The sequence below is a fragment of the Squalius cephalus genome (genome assembly GCF_949319135.1).
Source record: "Squalius cephalus genome assembly, chromosome: 24".
Lineage (NCBI taxonomy): Eukaryota > Metazoa > Chordata > Actinopteri > Cypriniformes > Leuciscidae > Squalius > Squalius cephalus.
This window is the reverse complement of record NC_137145.1, coordinates 21,785,967-21,807,247: the sequence shown is the minus strand read 5'-3', so window position 1 is coordinate 21,807,247 and position 21,281 is coordinate 21,785,967. Positions and strand designations below refer to the sequence as shown.

Here is a 21,281-nt window from a genome sequence, read left to right as displayed (position 1 = left end):
TCTTCTGTCTTGTATTTTTAGCAATTGTTCAGGGTAGAGATGATACATTTTCTGCTGTATCAGCTGCCGTCAGACATACCAGCACTCTGTATCAGCCAGTATCATCTTTTTTAAGTATTTTTCATGAACGTCACTGGTAGAGTCCGTCCTAAACCTCCTGTCTTTTTTAAATGTTACACTTGCTTTTTTAGGCCTGGATATGTTTCACTGTGAAACAATAGACAAATATGGCTTCGCGTTCCAAGTTTGTTCTTGCTCTTCGAAGCAGCAGGATTGGGTAATTTTGTAGCAATGAAGTCCCAGACAGGGAAATCTTAATCAACATTCTTGGCATAATAGGAAAGAGTTGGCTCAAAGGATGTTTTGTTTGATTTTTCATTATTTTTTTTCCTTTCATTGCACTCTCAAAGGGAAGTAAGAAATTCCTATGGCTTTTTTGGCACGTTCCCGCTGGCTGTCAGTTAAGCTCAGTGTTTGCCTAGATGTGACACTGATGCCATGTATTTCAGTGCTGTGAGTGAGTTTAAATGTGGAATCAGAGGCCAGGCTTGAAGAAGTGCTCCCAGTGGGGTAGTCTCTCTCCACAGCAGGGAGGTTTGGGACTGAGCCAATCAGGTGACGAGACGGGCCGGCTTCCAGAAACACCGCCAAAACAAGAGGAAAATACAGTGTGATTATTTTGTGTCAGGAATAAATAATGCGAGTGCAGCATTTGAAATGATTTAGCCTCTCAGCCTTCACTTTTCACACCTGTGCTAGAGGCTTACTCTGTATTTATTCTGGGCTTCTTTAAGTCCCCTAAGGTTAGAGGTCAACGATTTGGGTGGAATCATAAATTAGGAGCTGGAGGGGAGGAATCACTTTGACAGGGACATTTTTGGATGTTTAAGTGCTGTTGTTCAAGTTGAGGTCAAGGTTTTTCTGGCATCATGCTATTCTTTCAGATCTTTAGAAGGTTCAACCTAAAATTATATTTTCTGTCAGCATTTTTTCAACCTCATGACTTTTGTAACCTTTGCGACTTACTTCTGTGGACACAAAATAAGACATTTTGGAAATTTGTCTCAGTGTTATGTCCATAAGTGGGGTTCAATATTGTTATTCCTTAAAGGGTTCATTCATCAAGTGATCCAATGACCCAATAATTTACTCACCCTCAAGCCATGCTAGGTGTTTATGACTTTGTTCTTTCAGCCAAACACAATCTGAGTTTTATTCAAAATATTCTGGCTCTTCCAAGCTTTATAATGGGAATGAATGGTACCTTAGATTTTTAAGCCCAAAAAAGCGCATCCATCCATCCATCATAAAAGTAATCCATACAGTTCCAAGGGGTCAATAAAGGCCTTCTGAAGAATAGTCATGAGTTTGTAAGGAAAAAATCCATATTTATAACTTTATAAACTACAACCTCTGGCTTCCGGCAACAGCCTAACACAAGTTCCGTCGGAAGAGTGACCTCTGACCCAACCTTTTTTGGGCTAGGGTACCATTCAATCCCATTATAAAGCTTGGAAAAGCCAGGATATTTTGTATTATAACTCTGAATGTCTTCGGCTGAAAGAAGAAAGTCATATACACCTAGGATGGCTTGAGGGTGAGTAAATTATGGGATAATTTTCATTATTGGGTGAACTAACCCTTTAAGTTCTTACTGATGAATATTTAGCAAAACCTACAGTGAGTCCAAATGTAAGCCACATTCATGGATTTATTTGAAGATATAGCCTAACAAAAATGTTATGTATACAAATTATGAGTATTTAGATATTCATAAAGTGTAGAACTACACCTGTGGTTACTCTGATTGGACAAAAAAAAAATGTTTTTGCAGATGCTACTTTTTTGTAATTTTTTGAAGTATCATTTTGCATTCAGAAATACCTTTTGAGACCATTGTACATGGCACATGGCTTTTTTAATTCACAATGAGAGGATCTTTCCTGAAGGGCTTGGAAATAACTCTTGTTTAATTTTTATGTTTGTTGCTTTCTATTGTTGCCTTGGAAATTCTGAAAACACAGAGCTGCTTATAATCAGAAGAAACATCCTCTATCTCATAAATGCTGTGTTCAGTCAAGCACTGTCAAGTCAAGTGCTCATCATGTTTGCTCATTAAAATATAATTTTTCTCTCCTGTTATCTAAAGTTTTCCTCCAAATCATCTACCATAGCGAACACTGATCGCATTCCTGTCTCCCCTCCCATTTCTGCCCCGTTGAAAAGGACTGGCGCTAGTACTACAAGTTTGTCCTCATATTCCCCTGGCTAATACGTTGGAATTTCTTGGCCGATACCACATACTTTCTAACTTCAGTAGAATAAAGATCTTGTTGTTTTATTTTGGAACTCATTTACAGATGAATATTTACAGATACAATTCAGCCTGCGTTCTTATTGGTCAGTAGGGGAAACTTGTTCCAAAATAACAAACACAGCCAAAAGTTTGTTGAAAAATCTTGTTTTAATCTGCAGACTAACAGTCTGATCTCAGGATTGATTTGTTACAGTGCTATTTTATCAGTTAGATGTAGTATAGATAGATATAAATAGTATACCCAGAAATTTTTTTGTTAAAAGTCATGCTAACTGTTTAAGTAACTCAACTAAAAAAAAAAACCCATTATGACCACTCTTAAAGAAACAATTAGATGACTAACCTGCAAAACAAGTCTAAGCAGTTTATGCAACTTGTCCATGTTGCCATCTCTCTACAGCTATGTTTCCATCCACCTATTTTTAAGCAAGTTTTGGATTATCGCAAAAAAAAAAAAAAAACATTGGATGGAAACACAAATATGTGCATACATTTTAAAAATATGCATATGCCTTGATGCGCAACAAAAACACTTTGCCTCAACAGTGGATGCGATTGGATAACTGGACTAACCAGTGGACCAATTTCATTGCACAGCATCTCAAATGTTGATTTGGTCAATCTGCAATGCCTGAGCTAAAGTCTATCATTAAAATGTTTTGGTATAATGAACTCCCAGAAGCATCTCACACGATTGCGTTCCCAAACACCAGGCATCCGAACGCAAGATAACATGACAGCGTTTTTTGCGTTTCGTCTCTGAGACGCAAGTCATTTATGATGTAGGATAAAAGAGTCACAGTGGCTTTCCCCGATTGCATTTTTATTACAAATATTTTGCACCAATTACCCAGGAAGTGGAAACCCTACTTTATTCTCATATGTTTAATGTTCCAATTTTGCGCATAAGTTAAATTAGCAAATTTGGATGGAAACAGCTTTTGACTATTGCTTCTACTAAATGACCAATGAATATGCGACAAGTTTGATCAGATACACCATTTTTGATGTCAACAACAATATATTTGGGAAGTAATTTTTTATCTACCATTAAAAGTGCATAAGCTTCTTTTGCACTTTTTTGCGTTTAGCACTATTTTGTTCATGTTGTTCTCGGTCCATCAGAACACTTTTTTTTTTTAACTCCAAGTTTATCCACCTTTTTTGCAATGCGGAAGTAAGCTTTTTTTCTGTGAATGTGCCAGACTTTCGATTCATTAGCTGCGATAGGGAAATAACTTGAAGATTAACAAAGTGCAGTAAACGATGACGCTATTTGCTCTACAAAACAGTCTGTTTATGATTATGATAATTCATTAAAATAGTATGATAGCAAATACCAGTTTCGAATATCACGCAGCGCAACAGACTGTTTTTGTACAGCTAAAATAAGTGGAAGCAAATTATACAAGTTACAAATGGCCGTTAAAAATAAGATTGATTGATAGTGTAAGAAGTCTCCACCTAATTGAGCCTCATTTCTTTCTCCATCTCTTAATTTCTCACACAGATAAAGAAATATTTTGAGCTGGAACCTCTGGCACGAGGCAAGAGCTGGATTCTGGAGGGAAGCACGGTGGACAACATGGACGTGGTAAAGGAGAGCTTTGGTCAGCTCATTCATCTGCTGGAGGAGAAGGACCAGGACGCAGGCAGGATATGACCCAGGGACGACATCCCAGCATCCCTCAGACACTACCCATCGCCAACTCACCACAGGCCAGCACATCTCCAGTCACCATGGCCGTTGTGTAAACTACGTAGTTACTTTAACTTTGTTACTGTGGTGAAACTAATTGAGCCATGGAAAAATGGACTTTGGTAAATCCTCACGTAAGGATGCATATCTGCAGAAAAAGAAGGTACTTCAGCCCTGAAGTTTGATACCTTCTCTCAAACCACACGTATTAACCCAGAACACACGATTACCATTGTCAGTAAAATGGTTATATCAGTTCTTTTTAATACAGACCTAGTTGCACATTGCTCCTAAATAGATGATTTAATCATATGCTTGGTCACGTAGGGCAACTGGAAGTCATGAAGTCCGTAGTTTGTTTTATTGAGTGATTACACTCAATAAAATGCGTGAATGCGTGTTTGAGTGAGTGAGAGTTGCCAGTTTGTACTTAAAAGCCTTAATGTGAGTGATAATGTATTTTTAAAACAAACGTTTCAGTGTGTGTTCTCACAAATGACAGTCTTTAGATGTAATTCAAATTTGCCGTCTTAAATATTTGTGGCTGTGAAGTGAAAAGTGGAGTTATGAGTGATTCCTGAGTCTTAAAAAAACATAATAAAATCTTCTCCTGTCATGTAATATCTCTAAACAGCATGGAGCCGCACTCGATTGGAGATTTAGATAAACGCACATTTTTGATTTTAAGATCATTGAGGACACGAAGGTGTTTTTATAACTTGGTCTAGTATTATTTCAAAGCTGAACATATCCAGGGTTTTCCTCATCTATCTCTTTATCTTGGATGGTAATGGTTGACAAAGCCCTACTGAAAAATATAACACCGGTTTGACTTTGTCTTTTCACCACGGACACTAAAACCACAATCAGCCCCTGTAGGTGAACACTGACAGAGCCTTCGATTTTGTATGCATGATGTATTGACCATGTGCTTGTTTTGGATATCGCATTATTTGTTTGTGAATCTTTTTGTATTTCTGTTGGCCCTGAATGTAAAACACTCTCTTTGCATAAGCACGCCTCCTCTAGTCTCAAAGTTCTCCCGTTCAGATGAGTTCCCAGACACGTGAACAGAGGAAGCTAATGCAAGAGCCACCAAACCAGTCATGTGCCACATCAGCCACACTTCCAAAAGCAGGTATCCTTTGAAAAACAGCTCGAATGCTTAGTCATCGTCAAACTCGGCCATCACCTTGTGTTTTATTTATATCTACTACAATTTTATACCCTCCGAACCAGTTCAGCTGCCTTTTTGTAATTCAAATATTTGTACATTTGTTACAGATTAGTCTCTGGAAAGGACATCTTTGTACTGGAAAGAAAGAAAAAAGACTTTTAGCAGTTTACCAAGGTGGCATCAAGTCATTCGCATGTTTGACAGTGTTTATGTGTATTTATGCATCATTTCCACTGAGCAACATGGAAAATAAAGGCAGAAGAAGGACAAATGTGTTGTCTTTCGTCATTTGCTTGTAGGATGGTATCGTGTTTCACTTTTTCGTCTCGTGAATAATGGACGAGAACATTATCTAGGCTTCCTGACCTTGACACTGTAATTGGGGTCTTCAGGGGCTCTCTCTATATGAGATCATTTCCTGTCTTATGGTGTTTTTTGGCAGACAAAAAATTGCAAATATTTATAAATGCTTTTCTAAGAAATAATAATAATAGTGATTATGGCAAAATAGGTAATAAGGGTTTCTTTCATAGGGGCTTTTTGCTTTGTGATATCAAGGTACCATCCTGATATTTTTGCCCCCAAAAATTATTCAAATTAATTTTAAAAACATTTCCAATTATTTTGTCATTGACCCATTTAACAGGAAGTAAAGCTGTCCTCCTTTTGATATTTTCCCTTGTTTTAGTCATCTGGAAGGCTTTGAGCTCTCTTCTGACTAAAGCGTAAGGAACGCCGGCATCTCTATGGCTCATCATCTCAATAGTGATTAGTCATAGTGTTTCCCTGTCTATGGATTAGTCATCTACAGTGATTTCCAGCTGTCCTCATAACCCACAAAACTACTAGATGGAGGCCGTTTCTTTTCATTGGCTTGTAGGGATTTCCAATAAACCAGACTCAAAACAAGATCTAGAGCTAAATTGACAGACGACACATTTATAGATGCTGGGAATGTAAAAACAAAACGGGAGTGGGAACGTAAGGCTGCAAAGAATATTGAGAGAACACCACGGTTGAAAAAAACTCTGTGTTTTTAGTCAACATTTCAAACAACGAGCACAGTTTGAGCCCAAAAGGAGGCGAAACAATTGTAAGTAAACCACTGATCTGTCAGTTCTGCCCAAATTCCCAAAGCAAAACGCCATCGTGTACAGGTCAGAAAGCTCCTGCCATAGTGTGTTTACCACAGCGCTGTTTAAAGAGTAGACAAAGTATGATGCAGTTTTCAGTGATAACCCTACTCTAACAACACTGTTTTGTTAATAACCCTTTGTCGATCAGACTCTGGGATACAAAAACGTGGAAGTGCCATCTGTCGTTTTCATGAAAGCCCTGGAGCTTGGCCAAAAGTCAGATGATGCAAACACTTTTGCTGACGAATAAATGTGAATTTCTCGGTCCAGGTAACAGAGAAAGAGTAGACATTCCTTTACAAAAACTACTGAAATTGAAGCAATACAAAATCGGCGAACTTACGATTTAAGTGAAAGTTTTTTTTAGGTAAGAGTGGGGGTAAGATGTGTCAGCCCCTTCATCTATCAAATTATGTTTACATTATATAAATTATATACATACAGTATATAAAGGGATCATCATGTACACCTGACTGTATTTGACAGATGTAAATGAGGAAAGTTAGTGTTGTTGGGTTTTTTTTCATTCTAAATCGTATGCCAAAACTGAAAAGCAAAATGAATTTTATGAATGTTATGCCGTACCTGTGGCTCAACTTTGCCTCCAAATGCAGGAAGTGCTAATGGAACCATTATTTATATGAATACTACATTATTTACAAAATGTTTAAAATGGTTTCGCTTGCTATTTTCAAATATTGGCTGGTTTATGTAAATATGAATTATGTGCAGTATTTATTAAGTTCATATTTTTATTTCAAATGCTAATCGTTCAAATATTCTTCGCTTACCTTCCTTAGGTTAAGCAGGACCACAATCACTAGACCAGTGTTTATTCTACACTAAAACATATTTTTTTGTCTTTTTTTTTAATTATATTTGTATTTATTGAGTAAAATACAGTAGAAACCTGTTAACTGTAAGTAACCTTATATATATGGTGATGGTTTAACACATTATATGTAATTTTACTGTAAAATACTGTCAAATTTATGATTTTTGCAAGTAAAACTATGAATATCATATACTTTACCAAATTATATGATGTTGTAAAAAAAACAGTAAAAGGACATTCCCAGAAGTCCCTGCATTACACATCACAAATGATAAAAAAATGTACAATAATTTTGTTTCTTCTTATTTTTGTTATCGGTAATGCACATTAGTGTTATGTTATTTAGTTAATGTAACTTATTAATGTTTAATGAACAGGCTGCTTACGATGAGCTCTGATTCATCATGTGGTTCTCTACTGCACCTGTACTATTGTGGTGGTTATCGGTACATATTAAGGTAAAAAGTCAGATTATATTAGTATATTAATATAACATTATATCACTTAATGAAATATACAGTTATAAGTTGTTAAATGTAAACGTTGTCACTATTTTTTACTGTGAATTTCTGCCAGTTTAACGGGAAATAACCAGTTTAACAGGGATTTTACAGTGTATGACTGAATGTTAAAGAAACTTTCTTCTAGTTTCAGCTGACAGCAGACATCCTGAAATATAACCTCTGTCTCATTTCCCCTTGACACTCAGTTCTTCTGACTGTAATTCAGTTAATAATCTCTCAGTACAACATTAAAACTGTCTGTGACTTTGCTTTCTGGGGGCAGACAGAAAATTATTCCTCTGATTTTGAGATCTGACTTACACAACCTGTTTTGACAGAATGAAATGTAAATGACGTTGTAAGAGAAAGAACTTCTGAAAGATTCATCTTTTGGTAATGGTATTGTGTCTGGAGAAGAGACATTATCTAAAATAACCTGAGACCATTTGAAATTGCTCACTCACGCTATATCCCAGACGAATATTAGCATGCAGACAGATGAACACTTTAACTTTAACCACGTCTGAAGAACTTCGCAAAGCTGTCTGCAAGACAGACTTTCAATATCGTCTTCCTTTCCCCCAGTGTCAGTCTTGTCTGACAGCCTTAAAGTAATCTTCTTAAAATGCTCTCTATCTTGTGCAATGGGAGAGTTTCAGAAAGTGTCTTATTTTTTATAGTTATTTTGAGTTTCTTTTGCAGCTCTTAAAATGATAGTTTAAACCTGTAAGACTTTTCGGTCTTCTGCGGAACACAAAAAAAAGATATTCTGAGGAATATTTCAACAGTTTTTGTCCAATTACTCACCCTCATGTCAATGAAAGTCAATGGGGTCCAAAACAACCGCACTGGACCCCACCCGCACTTTGACATGAGGGCGAGTAAATGATGACAGAATTTACATTTTTGGTTGAACTATCCCTTTGAGGCAAGACACCCCATAGAAAGGATAAAACATTTAACTAATAGATATGATCATACTTTGATTGATTACATGAAGAATTCCAAACATACTGTTGACTTATTAGAGTCAAAAGATTTTTACTGGGATATTTCTTTTTTATCACTCCATAAATCAGAAAATACTGTCAACAGCTGGAATAAAATTCCTACTACATATGATTATGAACAAACCCCTCTGTAAAATCCTTCAGATTATAGTCAGGTGTATTTAATGCTGCCTTCACATGCTATCGGAATGATCGTAAATATGAGTTTCCTAGTTAAAAATTGGACATGATCGCCCTCTCAAGTCGTATATATTTACCTCTGGCAAGCTCAGGGATAATTCTGATACCCAAGTTCCCAAGTTTTGCGGGCCATAAACTTTAAACATGGCGGAGGGCAGAATGACTGCTGCTCTGACAGGTATGCTTTATTCGTTTTTTCCACAACTCGTATATCGCCTAGTCCAGTCGTTAAAGGGTTAGTTCTCCCAAAAATGAAAATGATCCCATAATTTACTCACTCTCAAGCCATCCTAGGTCTATATGACTTAAAAAATATCCTGGCTCTTCCAAGCTTTATAATGGGAGTGAATGGTACCTGAGATATTGAAGCCCAAAAAAGCTCATCCATCCAAGTAATAGCCCGTATATTGACCGAAATTCCACAATTGTCAGCAATCTGTAGATAACGTGGTCAATGTTTATATGGTTGTCATTGAATGGGATGCTAAATATTTTGGCATAGATTTTCCCAATAAATAGGCAAGAATAAACCTGGTGTCTTCCATGATGCCTTCTCTTTCCGACAACAAAGCGCTTGAATGCGACGAGCTCGTAATCACGACTTCAGAAGTAGGAAGTAGGAAATTTCCGATACCATGTGAAGTGCATGAATAAAAACATTTTGAGAAACCAACTTTAAATATATGTATTGTAAATCTACAGGTGAAAATAAAGTGCAATAAAATAAACACAAAGTGTATAAGTTGTGAAACGCCACACAGCCCAAAATCTCAAAATTGACCAATGCATGAAAAAACTATGTTTTTGCCTTATCAGCCACAATGAAACTCAAGAATCCCAGAATTGCCAATGAAAATGTATTTAACTAGGCTCTATTTACTCAAAGCAAAAGGACCGTGCGTCTGAAAAGCAAACGACCCTTTTGTAGTGCTTTTTTCCTTCATGCAGATGAGAAATGTGCTGTTCCTGCCGCCGTACCTCCACAAGCATGTTCCCATGAATGATTATAATGAGTTAGGGCTGTGACTGGAGTTGCCTCCATTAGTGAATGTAGCGCACATGCCATTTTGCATTGTATTGTGACACAAAGTTCAAATGTAAGGACAAAATGTACATTCCCCTCTTTTCAATACTGGAACATCAAAACCGGCCCGTCTGGGGTAACGAGGCATGCATGCTCATTTAGGAATCTTTCTCCATTAGCGAGTGAGAAAAACTCTTAGTAATGTAAGAACACAATGATAGTCTCTTATAGCGGCGGTCTGTGATCTTGTTTCAAAGCCTCATTCCAGGCTTTAATTGCTGATTGTTTTTAACGGCAGATTCGGTTCCCTCAGATTCGAGTGCGATTCGCTGTCGGCTCATTGAAGTTGAGCTTTGAGGAAGCGTACGGGAATTCCATTTCCTTGTTAAAATTAAAACCAAATTTATACGACTGCTAATGGAGAACATTTCTGCAATGGCAAAAACAGTCAACAGCACATTAATAAGCGTGGATTTTCCATACAGATCCATCAGTCACTGACTCTACAGGCCTCTCTGGTTTTAATAACGCTCTATAAACACTTAAGACAACAGACTGAGTGTATAACCCAAGATTAAGGTCTGTATACTGCGTGCATGAGCTGCAACAGAAACACTCTGGTTTGCCTTCATCCAGAGTGGACAGAGACAGGCAGAAGAGACTGTTTTGACTGCTGTCCATAGCAGCAGAACTATTCGATTACACCCTCAAGTACATTTCTCATGCTATTTCCAGGCATCAGTCATACACAGATTGAGCTAAACCTCAGATGACCAGTGGCTGTCTCGCAGACATTGACTGACTCGCACGTTTGTATTGAACTTCTATGAGAGACCCAGCGGGGATCCGGTGGACTGGTTGCTAGAGAGACCCCAATGAACCGTCAGGAAATGACCCACAGAGGTCTGTTCTCTCCAGACTGGTTCTCTCCGAACATGTTGTTTGTGCCACACAACACTTTATGCTTTTTTAGCACTGTCCTTTTTTTTTGTACTAATTTATACCTAGAGGGAACAAGGATGTCCTTGCATGAACTTGGCAGAAAATCGTAGACCTTTCAAATTAATGTTTGTTCTGCACTAATAAATATAAATATTGTTTATTACACACACACACACACACACACACATAAAAAAATTGCTACACATTGTGATATGGAAATCGGTACTGATAGGCTATTCATTAAAGGTAGGGTAGGCAATTTTTTCCCAATGAAGTGCTATTGGAAGACATGTTGTCATAGCTTCTTGGTACATAACGGCTACCATAGTTGCAACACGCATTTGAAAAAGCGAGGCGCTAGAAAGCACTATTCGTTTGAATGCAAAATACAATTTCACCGCTGGATTGGAGAAATTCCCACACAGTGTACCTTATAGACATCTCTTGTGAAGCTTTGCTGAATCTGCGTTCATTGTTTTGAAGGAAGCGTGGCTTTGGAGACGCTCTGAAGGGAGGGAGGGATCTCATGCTTTCAAAGCTAGCTTGCTATTGCTAGCCCCTCTGAAATTACCAGCCCTACCTTTAATTTTAAAAGCTTGCCAATGCTTCATTTAGAGTCGAACATCACTGAAAATATGTGTGTCAGATGTCAGTTAATTTACTCTGACTGATTCAGTGAGTTCATCCAATCATTTAAACCAGTATAGCCTGCTTGTAAGTTCATTAAAAGTGCTGCTAATAAGAGACATGAAGACAGCTCAGCATGAAGGTGATCATTTTGCGGTAAACAATCTTTTTGTCTTCATATTCATTTCAGTATACAAAAACATTCTCAACTTGGGTAAAATGTTTTCTTTTGCTGTTAATTCATCAGCGAAAGCTTGATTATGTGCTGCGCCTTGCATGAAACCCTTTTCTTTTCAAAAAGAAACATATTTTTTCTTTTTGGAGCTTGACAGTCAGGATTCAATTCTGTTGAAGAGTTGCATAACAATTCACTTTGGAACACATTAGGATAGATCTTACACGTTTTTTAAGAGTTTTTTTTTTTTAACTGGACAACACAGCAAAAATACTACATAGGAAGGGATTTCTTTCCATATGATATAATATTCCACAAAATAATTAAAATATAAATCCATACTATATAATAGTAATGGCAAGGGATTTTAACTCTATCAGCATAACAATGGGAAAAAGTCTCTCCTCTCTCATGTAATGTCAGCTGTTTCTTAACATCGTTATAGTGGCTGCCTGCTATTTTTCCAAAACAAGCTTGAGACAGTGACACCGTGTTCACTCCTGATTACCATCTTCCTCGTCGCAGGCATTTCAGATATGATTACTCTTCGCTGTCTCTGCACTATCACAGATGCTGCTCAGCAGGTATCAGCGGGACCGGGCGCCCATATTCCCCCTGCCCACTGCTGATTCAGCTGTCCTGCGAGAGAAGAGAGATCTTCCCTGCCAGCACAGACAGACCTCACCTTACTGAACACTTACTTCAGTTTCAGTGAAGCCAAAGTAAATTATCACTGGGGCTATTTGTAAATAGCTTAATTTAGGAATAGTTCACCCCAAAATGAATATTATCCCATAATTTACTCGCCCTCAAGCCATCCTAGGTGCACTCTCAGAAAATAAAGTACATAATTGTACCTTTAGGGGTACAATGGCTTGTCACTGGGGCTGTACCCTCAAGGGTACAATATTGTACCTTAACCTTTAAAAGAAACGGTACATTTATGTACCTTTTAATGCTTTTTGACACTCAGAAAGCTACATATATGTACCTTGAGGTCCAATAAATAAGCCCTATGGGGTACGTTAGTGTAGATTGTACCTTGGGGAACAGAAATGGACTCCTACTGTACCCCTATTTCTGACAGTGTGTATATGACTTCATTATTTCAGCCGAACACAATCAGAGTTATATTATATTATTAATATCCTGGCTCTTCCAAGCTTTATAACGGGAGTGAATAGTGTCCGAGTTGTTTAAGCTCCAAAACGCACATCCATCCATCATAAAACGCAATCCATACTGCTCCATGGGGTTAATAAATGTTTTCTGAAACGAAGCAATTCCGGAAACGTCCGAGTCGAGTTCCGGCGGAAGAATGACCTCTGACCCAACTTATAAAGTATCGAAATCCTCTGATATATTTTTTTTTTGACTTCTTGTTTTAGACTTCTAATTCCTGCCCGCCATTCTGTTTTGCTGTGTCCTCTGCGCTTCCTCGTTTGTCAATTCTCACCTAAACTTACACTACATCCCACGTCATACTTCGGGTCAGAGGTCACCCCTCCACCAGAACTCGACTCTCTTGTAAAATCGCGCGTACGCCCGTTTCTGAAAGCCAGTGATTATAGTTTATAAAGTTTTAAATGTGGATATTTTTCTTTAAAAAAATGCATCACTTCATTTCAGAAGGCCTTTAATAACCCCCTGGAGCCGTATGGATTACTTTTTATGATGGATGGATTTGCTTTTTGGAGCTTAAAAAACTCTATTCAGTGCCATTACAAAGCTGGGTAGAGCCAGGATATATTTTAATATAACTCAGAATGTGTTCGGTTGAAAGAAGAAAGTCATATACACCTAGGATGGCTTGAGGGTGGATAAATTTCATTTTGGGGGGAACTAAACCTTTAAGGCCCATTCACACCAAAAAGACTAATTATAATGATACTATTAGCGTCAACAGTATCCTAAATGCTCGCGCTCTTAAAGGAGCTCTATTCTAATTGGCTGGAAAAATCGACAATACCGTTCCTTATAATTGTGGTCTGCTATTCTTTTATATGTAGAAAGATTTTAGAACTAGATATTGTCCTGGGTATGAACTGTTCTTCAGAGTCTAGAAAGAAATGTTGATATACAAAGGCGCCTGAGCACAATATCTGATGAAGAAAAAAAGAAGAGTTTTCCCACACTGTCTGAAAAACATCTCTGTGGGTTTGAATTAACGATAAGCGTCTAATGAAGCCTTGCAAAGCAAAGAGGTGGTGACGCTCTCCTTTACAATTAGCCGTCTGTGAAACTTCCTGGCAAATTAGTTTCTCCACTGCAGCTCAGACAGTTCCGGTGGCTTCTGCAGAACTTAGATTGGTGTGTGTGTGTGTGTGTGTGTGTGTGTGTGTTCAGATCAATCTGCTTGAGACTAGCATGGAATAACAAATTCCCACTTTAAGGATTCAAGGTCAGGGCCAATTACGTTCTGAAAGAATTAGCAAAATCCCAACATTGGATTATAGATTTAAAATGACAAGATTTACACATTTAGGAATAATACTCTCAGTAACTGAAGTAGATTTTTCAGATTTTACTCTTTATACTGCATCTTTGCAAATGGCATCATTAACTTTATATACATTAAACATTTACAAACAAATACAAAACTATAAATTTATAGCTGGATCTCTAAAATAAAAAAGACAAACAATATATGGCAAGAAAACAATACTTGATTAATTCTATACAATATATGATAAACGATTCCTCTCGTCTCAGCACCCACATAAAAACAGGAAACATATTGGCAGAAAATAGCATCAAGGGTATATTTTGATTTTATAAAACACAATGCATTGATTCCAACATTATTTCTGTCAAATAAAACCACTGTTTTTGGTGTATGTGTCAAAATCATACATAGACTTTACTGAAAAAAAAAGCTGCTTTTGTCAGCTTTGATTGTAAACCGAAGCAGATCTACGCTAAATACATTTATTAGTGAACATTAGATTGCAAATAAATAAAACACATGCAAGTTTTGCTGCAGAAATTCCATTTGGGAGGATGACAAAAACCGTTTAAGCTTTTTTTCTTCACAAATCGTAACATACACTTTTCAAAACACACACAGAGTTACATTGCACATTATAATAAATAATATTCTTCCAAAGACGACAAAGAAAAGACGGTAGACAGTTCATTTATTCAGACTATAAATGTATAAATAAGGAGACAAAAATGTATAAATAAACATCTAGAACAATAAGCATCTTCCACATGTCTGCGGAAAATAAATAAGAGTACATGTATGTACAGTATGAACATGACTCTGTGCTTAAATGGAGTCCTGCTGTTGAATGTGATTTATCCAGTCAGTAACAGAGATAGATGGCTATAATCCGCGTAATCTTCATCCTCCTCCTCTTCATCCGTCTCTTCTGAGAGCGCTGCGGAGGAATATAGCAGCTGTTGCATTAGTATAAAACACAACAGCATTCAGGCACAGAGTCTTACTGCATGACTTCTTGCATCTTTCTCCCAAAGCATCTCTAACAATGCTTTGCGATTCACACAAAGTGGTGGGATCACAGCTGAGGGTTGAAGGAGAGCCTGGGATTGAATTTCTCTGTGGAATGGGGCCTTACCTCTGTCTTGTATTAGCGGAGACAATTTCTTGTATTTGTCAAGTCATTGTACAGAATCGAATCAAATCAAGCAAAGAGACATTACGTAATCCCTTCTTATAAACAAAAATATTGCTTTTGTGGAAGATGACGAATACCACACACAGACTCGGGCTGGTTAAAGATGGTTCTGCTTTAAGGCATTAACAAATGTTCTAACTTATCACTGAACCATCTAAACATGTTCATACTAAACATAAAATCACATTTTTTCCACATGAGATTTGTTATGTCCCACATTTGAACCATTATAAGGTTAGAACAAAAGAAGTGGCATTGTCTAGAAACATTTTACATGAAGAATAAAGGTATGTTCACACCAAGAACGATAACGATAAAGATAACTATATTAGCGTCCACACCAGCGGACGATATCGTTCTGTTTATTCTAAGCGCTCGCTTGTCTGTCACTTTAAATGCTTGAGCTCGTTACCGGATGGATTCTGATTGGCTGTCAATGTTTTTTATCGTTCAGCTGGATAAAATCGTTCTGAAAGCGATTTCAACGTCCCTTACGCAAATCATTTAAATATACAGAACAATATATTACATTACATTGAATAATACATAAGGAAATGCTGCTTTTTATATATTGAAAAATATGTGACAATATATTTACTCTTTACGTGAGTTGCTCTCACTCAATTGAGTTATGTTGAATTTACGAGCAAAGTTGTGTTGGTATTACATAAAGGTGCATGTTGAAAACATGTAAAGTCTAATTAGTTGAGTTCAAAATACTCAATTCTCATGCAAATAGTTGCCTCAATTATTTTTATGTTAAACCAAAGCAATATTTTGCTTGAGAATGCGAATGAGAATGAGAATTTAAGGCAATCAGTTTCTACACACTGTAAAAATATTGCCTTGGTGTAACTCAAAAAAAATTAGTATTTTGAACTCAACTAATTTGTGTTTGACCAATTAGACTTTACATGTTTTCAACATGCACATTAATCAACATTTATTCATGTTTTTTTTTTTATTCCATATATTTTCCAATTTATTCATTTATTATAGATCATACATATATGGAAATATATTTCCTTTGCGTGAGGGAATATCTTTTCTCTGCGCCGTAATCGTTTCTCTGTGCCTATAAAAATCCTTATCGTTATCTTTATAGTTATCGTCCTTGTTGGTGTGAACGGCCCTCAAGTGACTTTTTTCATTAAAAAATAACATTTTCACATTGCGCAAAATGGACATAACAAATCGACAGTGAAAAAAATGGTTGAGTTTCCCTTTATTACATAAAGATGATAAACAAAGATGTTAGCTGGGGTCAGAAATTAAATTCCGCGGACAATATTTGCCTCTTGGAATTGATTTTCAGGGCATATATTTCTAAACCATATAAAACACACACACACACACACACACACACACACACACAGCATACCAACCATTTCAAAAACTTCAATTAAAATATATGTCAGAAATATATCTATGTATTAAAATACATGTTAAAAAAACTTTTTTTTGCCCCCGTGTTTTACATTTCTAGGGCATTTTTGTCACTTTCAGTGGTATTTTTGCCCCAAACACTGGTATATTTCTGAGCGGGCACCAGGTTTGCTTTTCCTTGTCCATAACACACATGCCCATCTGTATCACGCGATCATCATCGCGGAGCCGGTCAGCCACAGGCAGAGACAACACAAAACAGAGCACGCTAAGTGAGTTTACGTCCCTATGTAATTTCCACATGACTCGTCACGTTTCTGTCTCTGACGCACAGATAGTGTAACCATTGCGGAGGAGCAGCATGTTCAGAACTGTCTCGCATCCCAAACGGAAATCCTTCCAGACTTGACCTCAAGGATTTCGGCTTAACCTCATTTAAGACATCAATAGATGAGCAAGAGAACATCTGCACCGTCCTGGACACTTCTAATGCATCAGAACGTCTCATTGCCTCTGAGTTAAAACACAGAATGTCTTTGCGAGAGGAAGCCGAATACATGCTCTCGGACAGTCCTTGTGTTTCTTTCTGGGGGCAATGGGAGGGGTGAGAAAGAGGGGTGTTTATCTGGCAGGGGGTGGGAATGCGGGACAAGGGTGCGGCCAGGCTTAGCATCCTCTACTTACAGTTGCAGGAGCCCGAGTGTTTGACTTCCAGGACGAGGCCCAAAGAGCAGGCGGCCTGCCTCATGGAGCACTCGCTCGGGTGGGTGACGTTGTCGCTGGCGCAGACGCTGTCGCCCGGTCGACTCTCGGGACAGGAGTCCTCCTCGCACACCGCACAGCGCCCCCGTCCCGTACGCTTATCCCAAAGACACTTCCGTCCCTCCCGGCATTTGATGTCTTCACAGGACCTGGCGTCTGAAGCACAGCAGACGGACCAAATGAGAAAGTTATCCCAAAAAATATGATTTCACTTTGTGTAAAACCACTTCTTTGGGCCACACTGAATGTTAATTTTAGCCTTGTTTCACTCAGTGTGGTTTGAGGAGGTATTAAATAACGCAGAAAAGCAGCAACAGTCACTGCTACCCATGTGAAACATGAATGTGTTATTGCAACAGAAAACAGAGTAATGAGAACCACATGTTTAAGGAGGATTGTGCAAGCGCAAGATTTGTGTCTTATTCTCACCTATGCATTTCCCCTCGTAGGCTACTCCAATGGAGCGTCCCATGATGCACGTGGCCCTTCGGAGATGGCAGGTGTTGGCATACACGATCCCGTCGTTCCCGCACAGGTACTGCTCCGGCGAGGTCACCTCAGGGCAGAGCCGGTTGCAGGTCACGCAGTAGGCGTTGTTGGTCTGGTCCAGTACACATGTCGAGCTTCCAGGACAACGCACGTCATAGCATGACTCTGGCGAAAAATAATATCCTGTCAAAATTGGCAGCTTCTGTAGCTAACAAGCTTTTACACACTGAATTAAAACTAGCTTATGCATAAAAGCACATCTTGTATTTATTCTCTCTCTATAGATATTTTGGTGGGCATAATATTTTTATTAGAAAAACATGAAGTTATGCATGTCTAGCAAGGTATCATTCTGTTCATTTGAATGCACATTTTAGTTAGAGATTAAGAATTAAGCCTTGCTTAGTTTTGATCGCAAAAAGTCAACGTGAAATGACACTCGCCACCATTTAACTTCTGTAATGTGACGTATTTCAGAGAGAAAAGGGATATTCTGTGAAAAATTTAGTTTGGGACTTAAATTTTCCATATTCATTGGATTAAAAGTGGGTGCTAATTAAAAGAACGTAACTGAAAATGCGAGTTTGCTATAAAAAAAAATCCGGTAACACTTTACAGTAAGGTTAAATAGTTAACATTAGTTAATGTATGAACTAACAATGAACAATGTAACTGTTTTTATTAATCTTTGTTAATGTTAGTTAATAAAAATACAGCTGTTCATTGTTTGTTCATGTTAATTCACTGTGCATTAACTAATGTTAACAAATACAACCTTTGATTTTAATAATGTATTAGTAAATGTTGAAATATTAGCTAAGATTAATAAATGCTGAAGTAGTATTGTTCATTGTTCATGTTAACTAACTAATGAACCTTATTGTAAAGTGTTACCAAAGATCCTATATTATCCAATAGGTGATGCCAACGGTAAAAAAAGTTGTTTCAGAGGCAGAGCAGGTTATTATTTTTTGGATTGAAGATTATAAAGACATTGTTTTTTCTTTGGAAGAATGTACACCTATGATTTGTGCGCAACAAAACTAATCAATCAAGTCGATTTTGTTTTCTTTTTCTCTTGAGTGACCGTACTTTTGCATTTTCCCTGGTACTGCGCAGTCAGGTCAGGGTGTCTCTTGCACTTGGCCCTAAGGAGTACACACTCGTTCTGGTACGTTTTCCCATCGGAGCCACACACGCGCCCTTTAAAGGTGACATTGGAGCAGTCTGGAGCGCACACGCAGCGCGGCTTATTCCGCTTGTTCATTTTGCACCTCTTTCCAGGACCACAGTCCACATTTTCACAAGTCTCTGTAGAATCAATAAAGAAGGTTATGAATAACTGACATATCAGTTCTGTATGTATAAATATTTGTGGTTTAAACGTGGTCATGTCATTTCTGACTGACAAAGGGTTGCACTATTTATATGCTATATACCATACTCAAGTCTTCCTAACATTTCCTGTCTGAAATCGAAATCAAATTTTCCAGATTACTTCCAGTCATCCAAATGATGAAAACACTCTTATGCGGTACCTTTGCAAGGTATGCAGTTTGGTGCGCCGCCATTGAAGATCAGCCACCGGAAGAGTGTGTTATTGGGTACATCCTCCTCGGTCCACGCCGTGCCCAGGCGACCACTTCTACAACAGTCTTCCCGGCTCATCCCAGACATGTACAGAACCTGGCATCTCCCGTTCTTGCCCTGCTGAAGCCAGCAGTTGCCAGCTGGAAAGAGTCACTTTATTACCCCCTCATACATGCCGAATACTATTCTGCTCATTCATCACTCAATATAATAGAATGAAGCTAATTGGAGGCAATTAGTGCCCATAACCACTTCGGACAATCAAACCAGACAATGACCGATTCTTAATTTTTTACCTTGGGTCACCTCAATATTGAATATCTGGTTGCATCTTTAGTGCCAAGTTGCTTTATGACTATAAAATGTCCATAGATTTTTGCTGGATCCAGGTAAAAGATCAAACAAACATTTGAAAATGATTTAAGAGGTATTTTTTAAAGAAACTTGGGATGAAATTCCAAATGTTCAAAGAGTCCTTCTGCCATCTGAATCCACTCAAACTCTTCAGAAACACTATATTGAGGTTGTGCAAGCGTTTTGTGCCTTGCACGGAAACATGCTCAACCGTTTAGACATAATGCCATTATAAACATAATAAACGGAGAGAAAAAAATACCCCACTTACTGCACAAAGTTTAACATCATCTAAACATACTAATCACTTAAAGATCAGGAAGGTGCCTGCAAAGATATGGTTCCTTTTCTAATGAGTTTCGACTATAAATTCTAATAGCTAGGTGTCTTGAAAACAAGTTCACTAATATTTTTTTTAGTTTTTACGCATGAGAGGCGCCAGCGCGCAAACGCACCATTCAACCTTCTCAAGTCCAAGTCAATGCATTCATGGTTTTAACACTGCATAATATTGCTCATTCAGACTTTAAAACAGCTCGCAAAGCATAAATGTCACTTTACCTTGTACTTTCTGCTGTTCCATCAAGTGCGCGAACCATATGAGGAGCGCGATCACGCCCTGGCGGAGCCGCGGTAACTGTAGCATCCTCAGAAAAAGTGGAGACAGACGGACTACAGACAGACAGATGTTCTCCCGATGCTTCGCACTCAGTGACTGTCATACACACGGAATCCGTCTCGCTTTTTAAATCTATATGGGGTCTCGAGTTGGATGCCTGTGGTGGGCGGTCTTCATACTTCATAGGGGGTGGGGAGAGCATTGTAATAGTTTGCTCACCGAAATTTATCAGGTGACATTTAAGTCTAGAAACTTTCTCCTCTCAAGAGCAACATTATGATTTGGGGCTATGTTTTTAATAGGGTTCAAAGAGTTGGACAACAGCAGCAAAGTGATTTGGGACTCTGTTTGCATTTATTGTGGATAACAGGCTGATTATTACAACAGTTATTTGATAGAAATAGTTTTTCTCTCAACATATGCCAAACTTTGAGTTTGAACTGTATCAAACAGAACCCGGTTCTGGTAAATTACAGAATAAATAGTTTATTTTTGATGTGATTAAAAAAGATTTTAAAAACTTTGATTGTTGTAGGATTGTAAATATTCTCAGAAAATTCAAATGCTCAGTGTTAATGCATTGGGAGCTGCCATCTGAGGCTAAATAAAATGTAAGGTAACACTTTATTTTACAGTGTCCTTGTTACACAAGTTACATGTTGTTACAAATCATGCATAATTACATGTAACTAAGCCTGAACCACACCCAAATCCTAACACTAACACGTTAATTAAGTAAGTACACGTGGGAAATTATTATTACACAGAACTTAAATGTATAATTACACTGTAACACGGACACCTTAAAATAAAGT

The 21,281-nt window shown here is 37.9% G+C and overlaps 2 protein-coding genes across 2 annotated transcripts in view; one reads left to right on the top strand and one right to left on the bottom strand.

Moving 5' to 3' along the window:
• arl15b (ADP-ribosylation factor-like 15b) overlaps positions 1–5,116 on the top strand; it is a 45,318-nt gene extending 40,202 nt beyond the window's left edge. Inside the window, exon 5 of the mRNA XM_079861449.1 lies at positions 3,828–5,116. Within this exon, the coding sequence (XP_079717575.1) occupies positions 3,828–3,980 (153 nt within the window). The 3' untranslated portion in view covers positions 3,981–5,116. The remainder of the gene's footprint in view (positions 1–3,827) is intronic.
• A 9,018-nt stretch (positions 5,117–14,134) lies between these two features.
• Positions 14,135–20,720, bottom strand: fstb (follistatin b). Its single transcript, XM_079861856.1, is given in 7 exon segments — positions 14,135–15,008; positions 17,337–17,570; positions 17,844–18,068; positions 18,996–19,214; positions 19,442–19,633; positions 20,409–20,497; positions 20,499–20,720. Coding segments are annotated over 7 exon segments (1,212 nt in total). The 5' UTR covers positions 20,669–20,720; the 3' UTR covers positions 14,135–14,925.
• Positions 20,721–21,281: the final 561 nt, after the last annotated feature.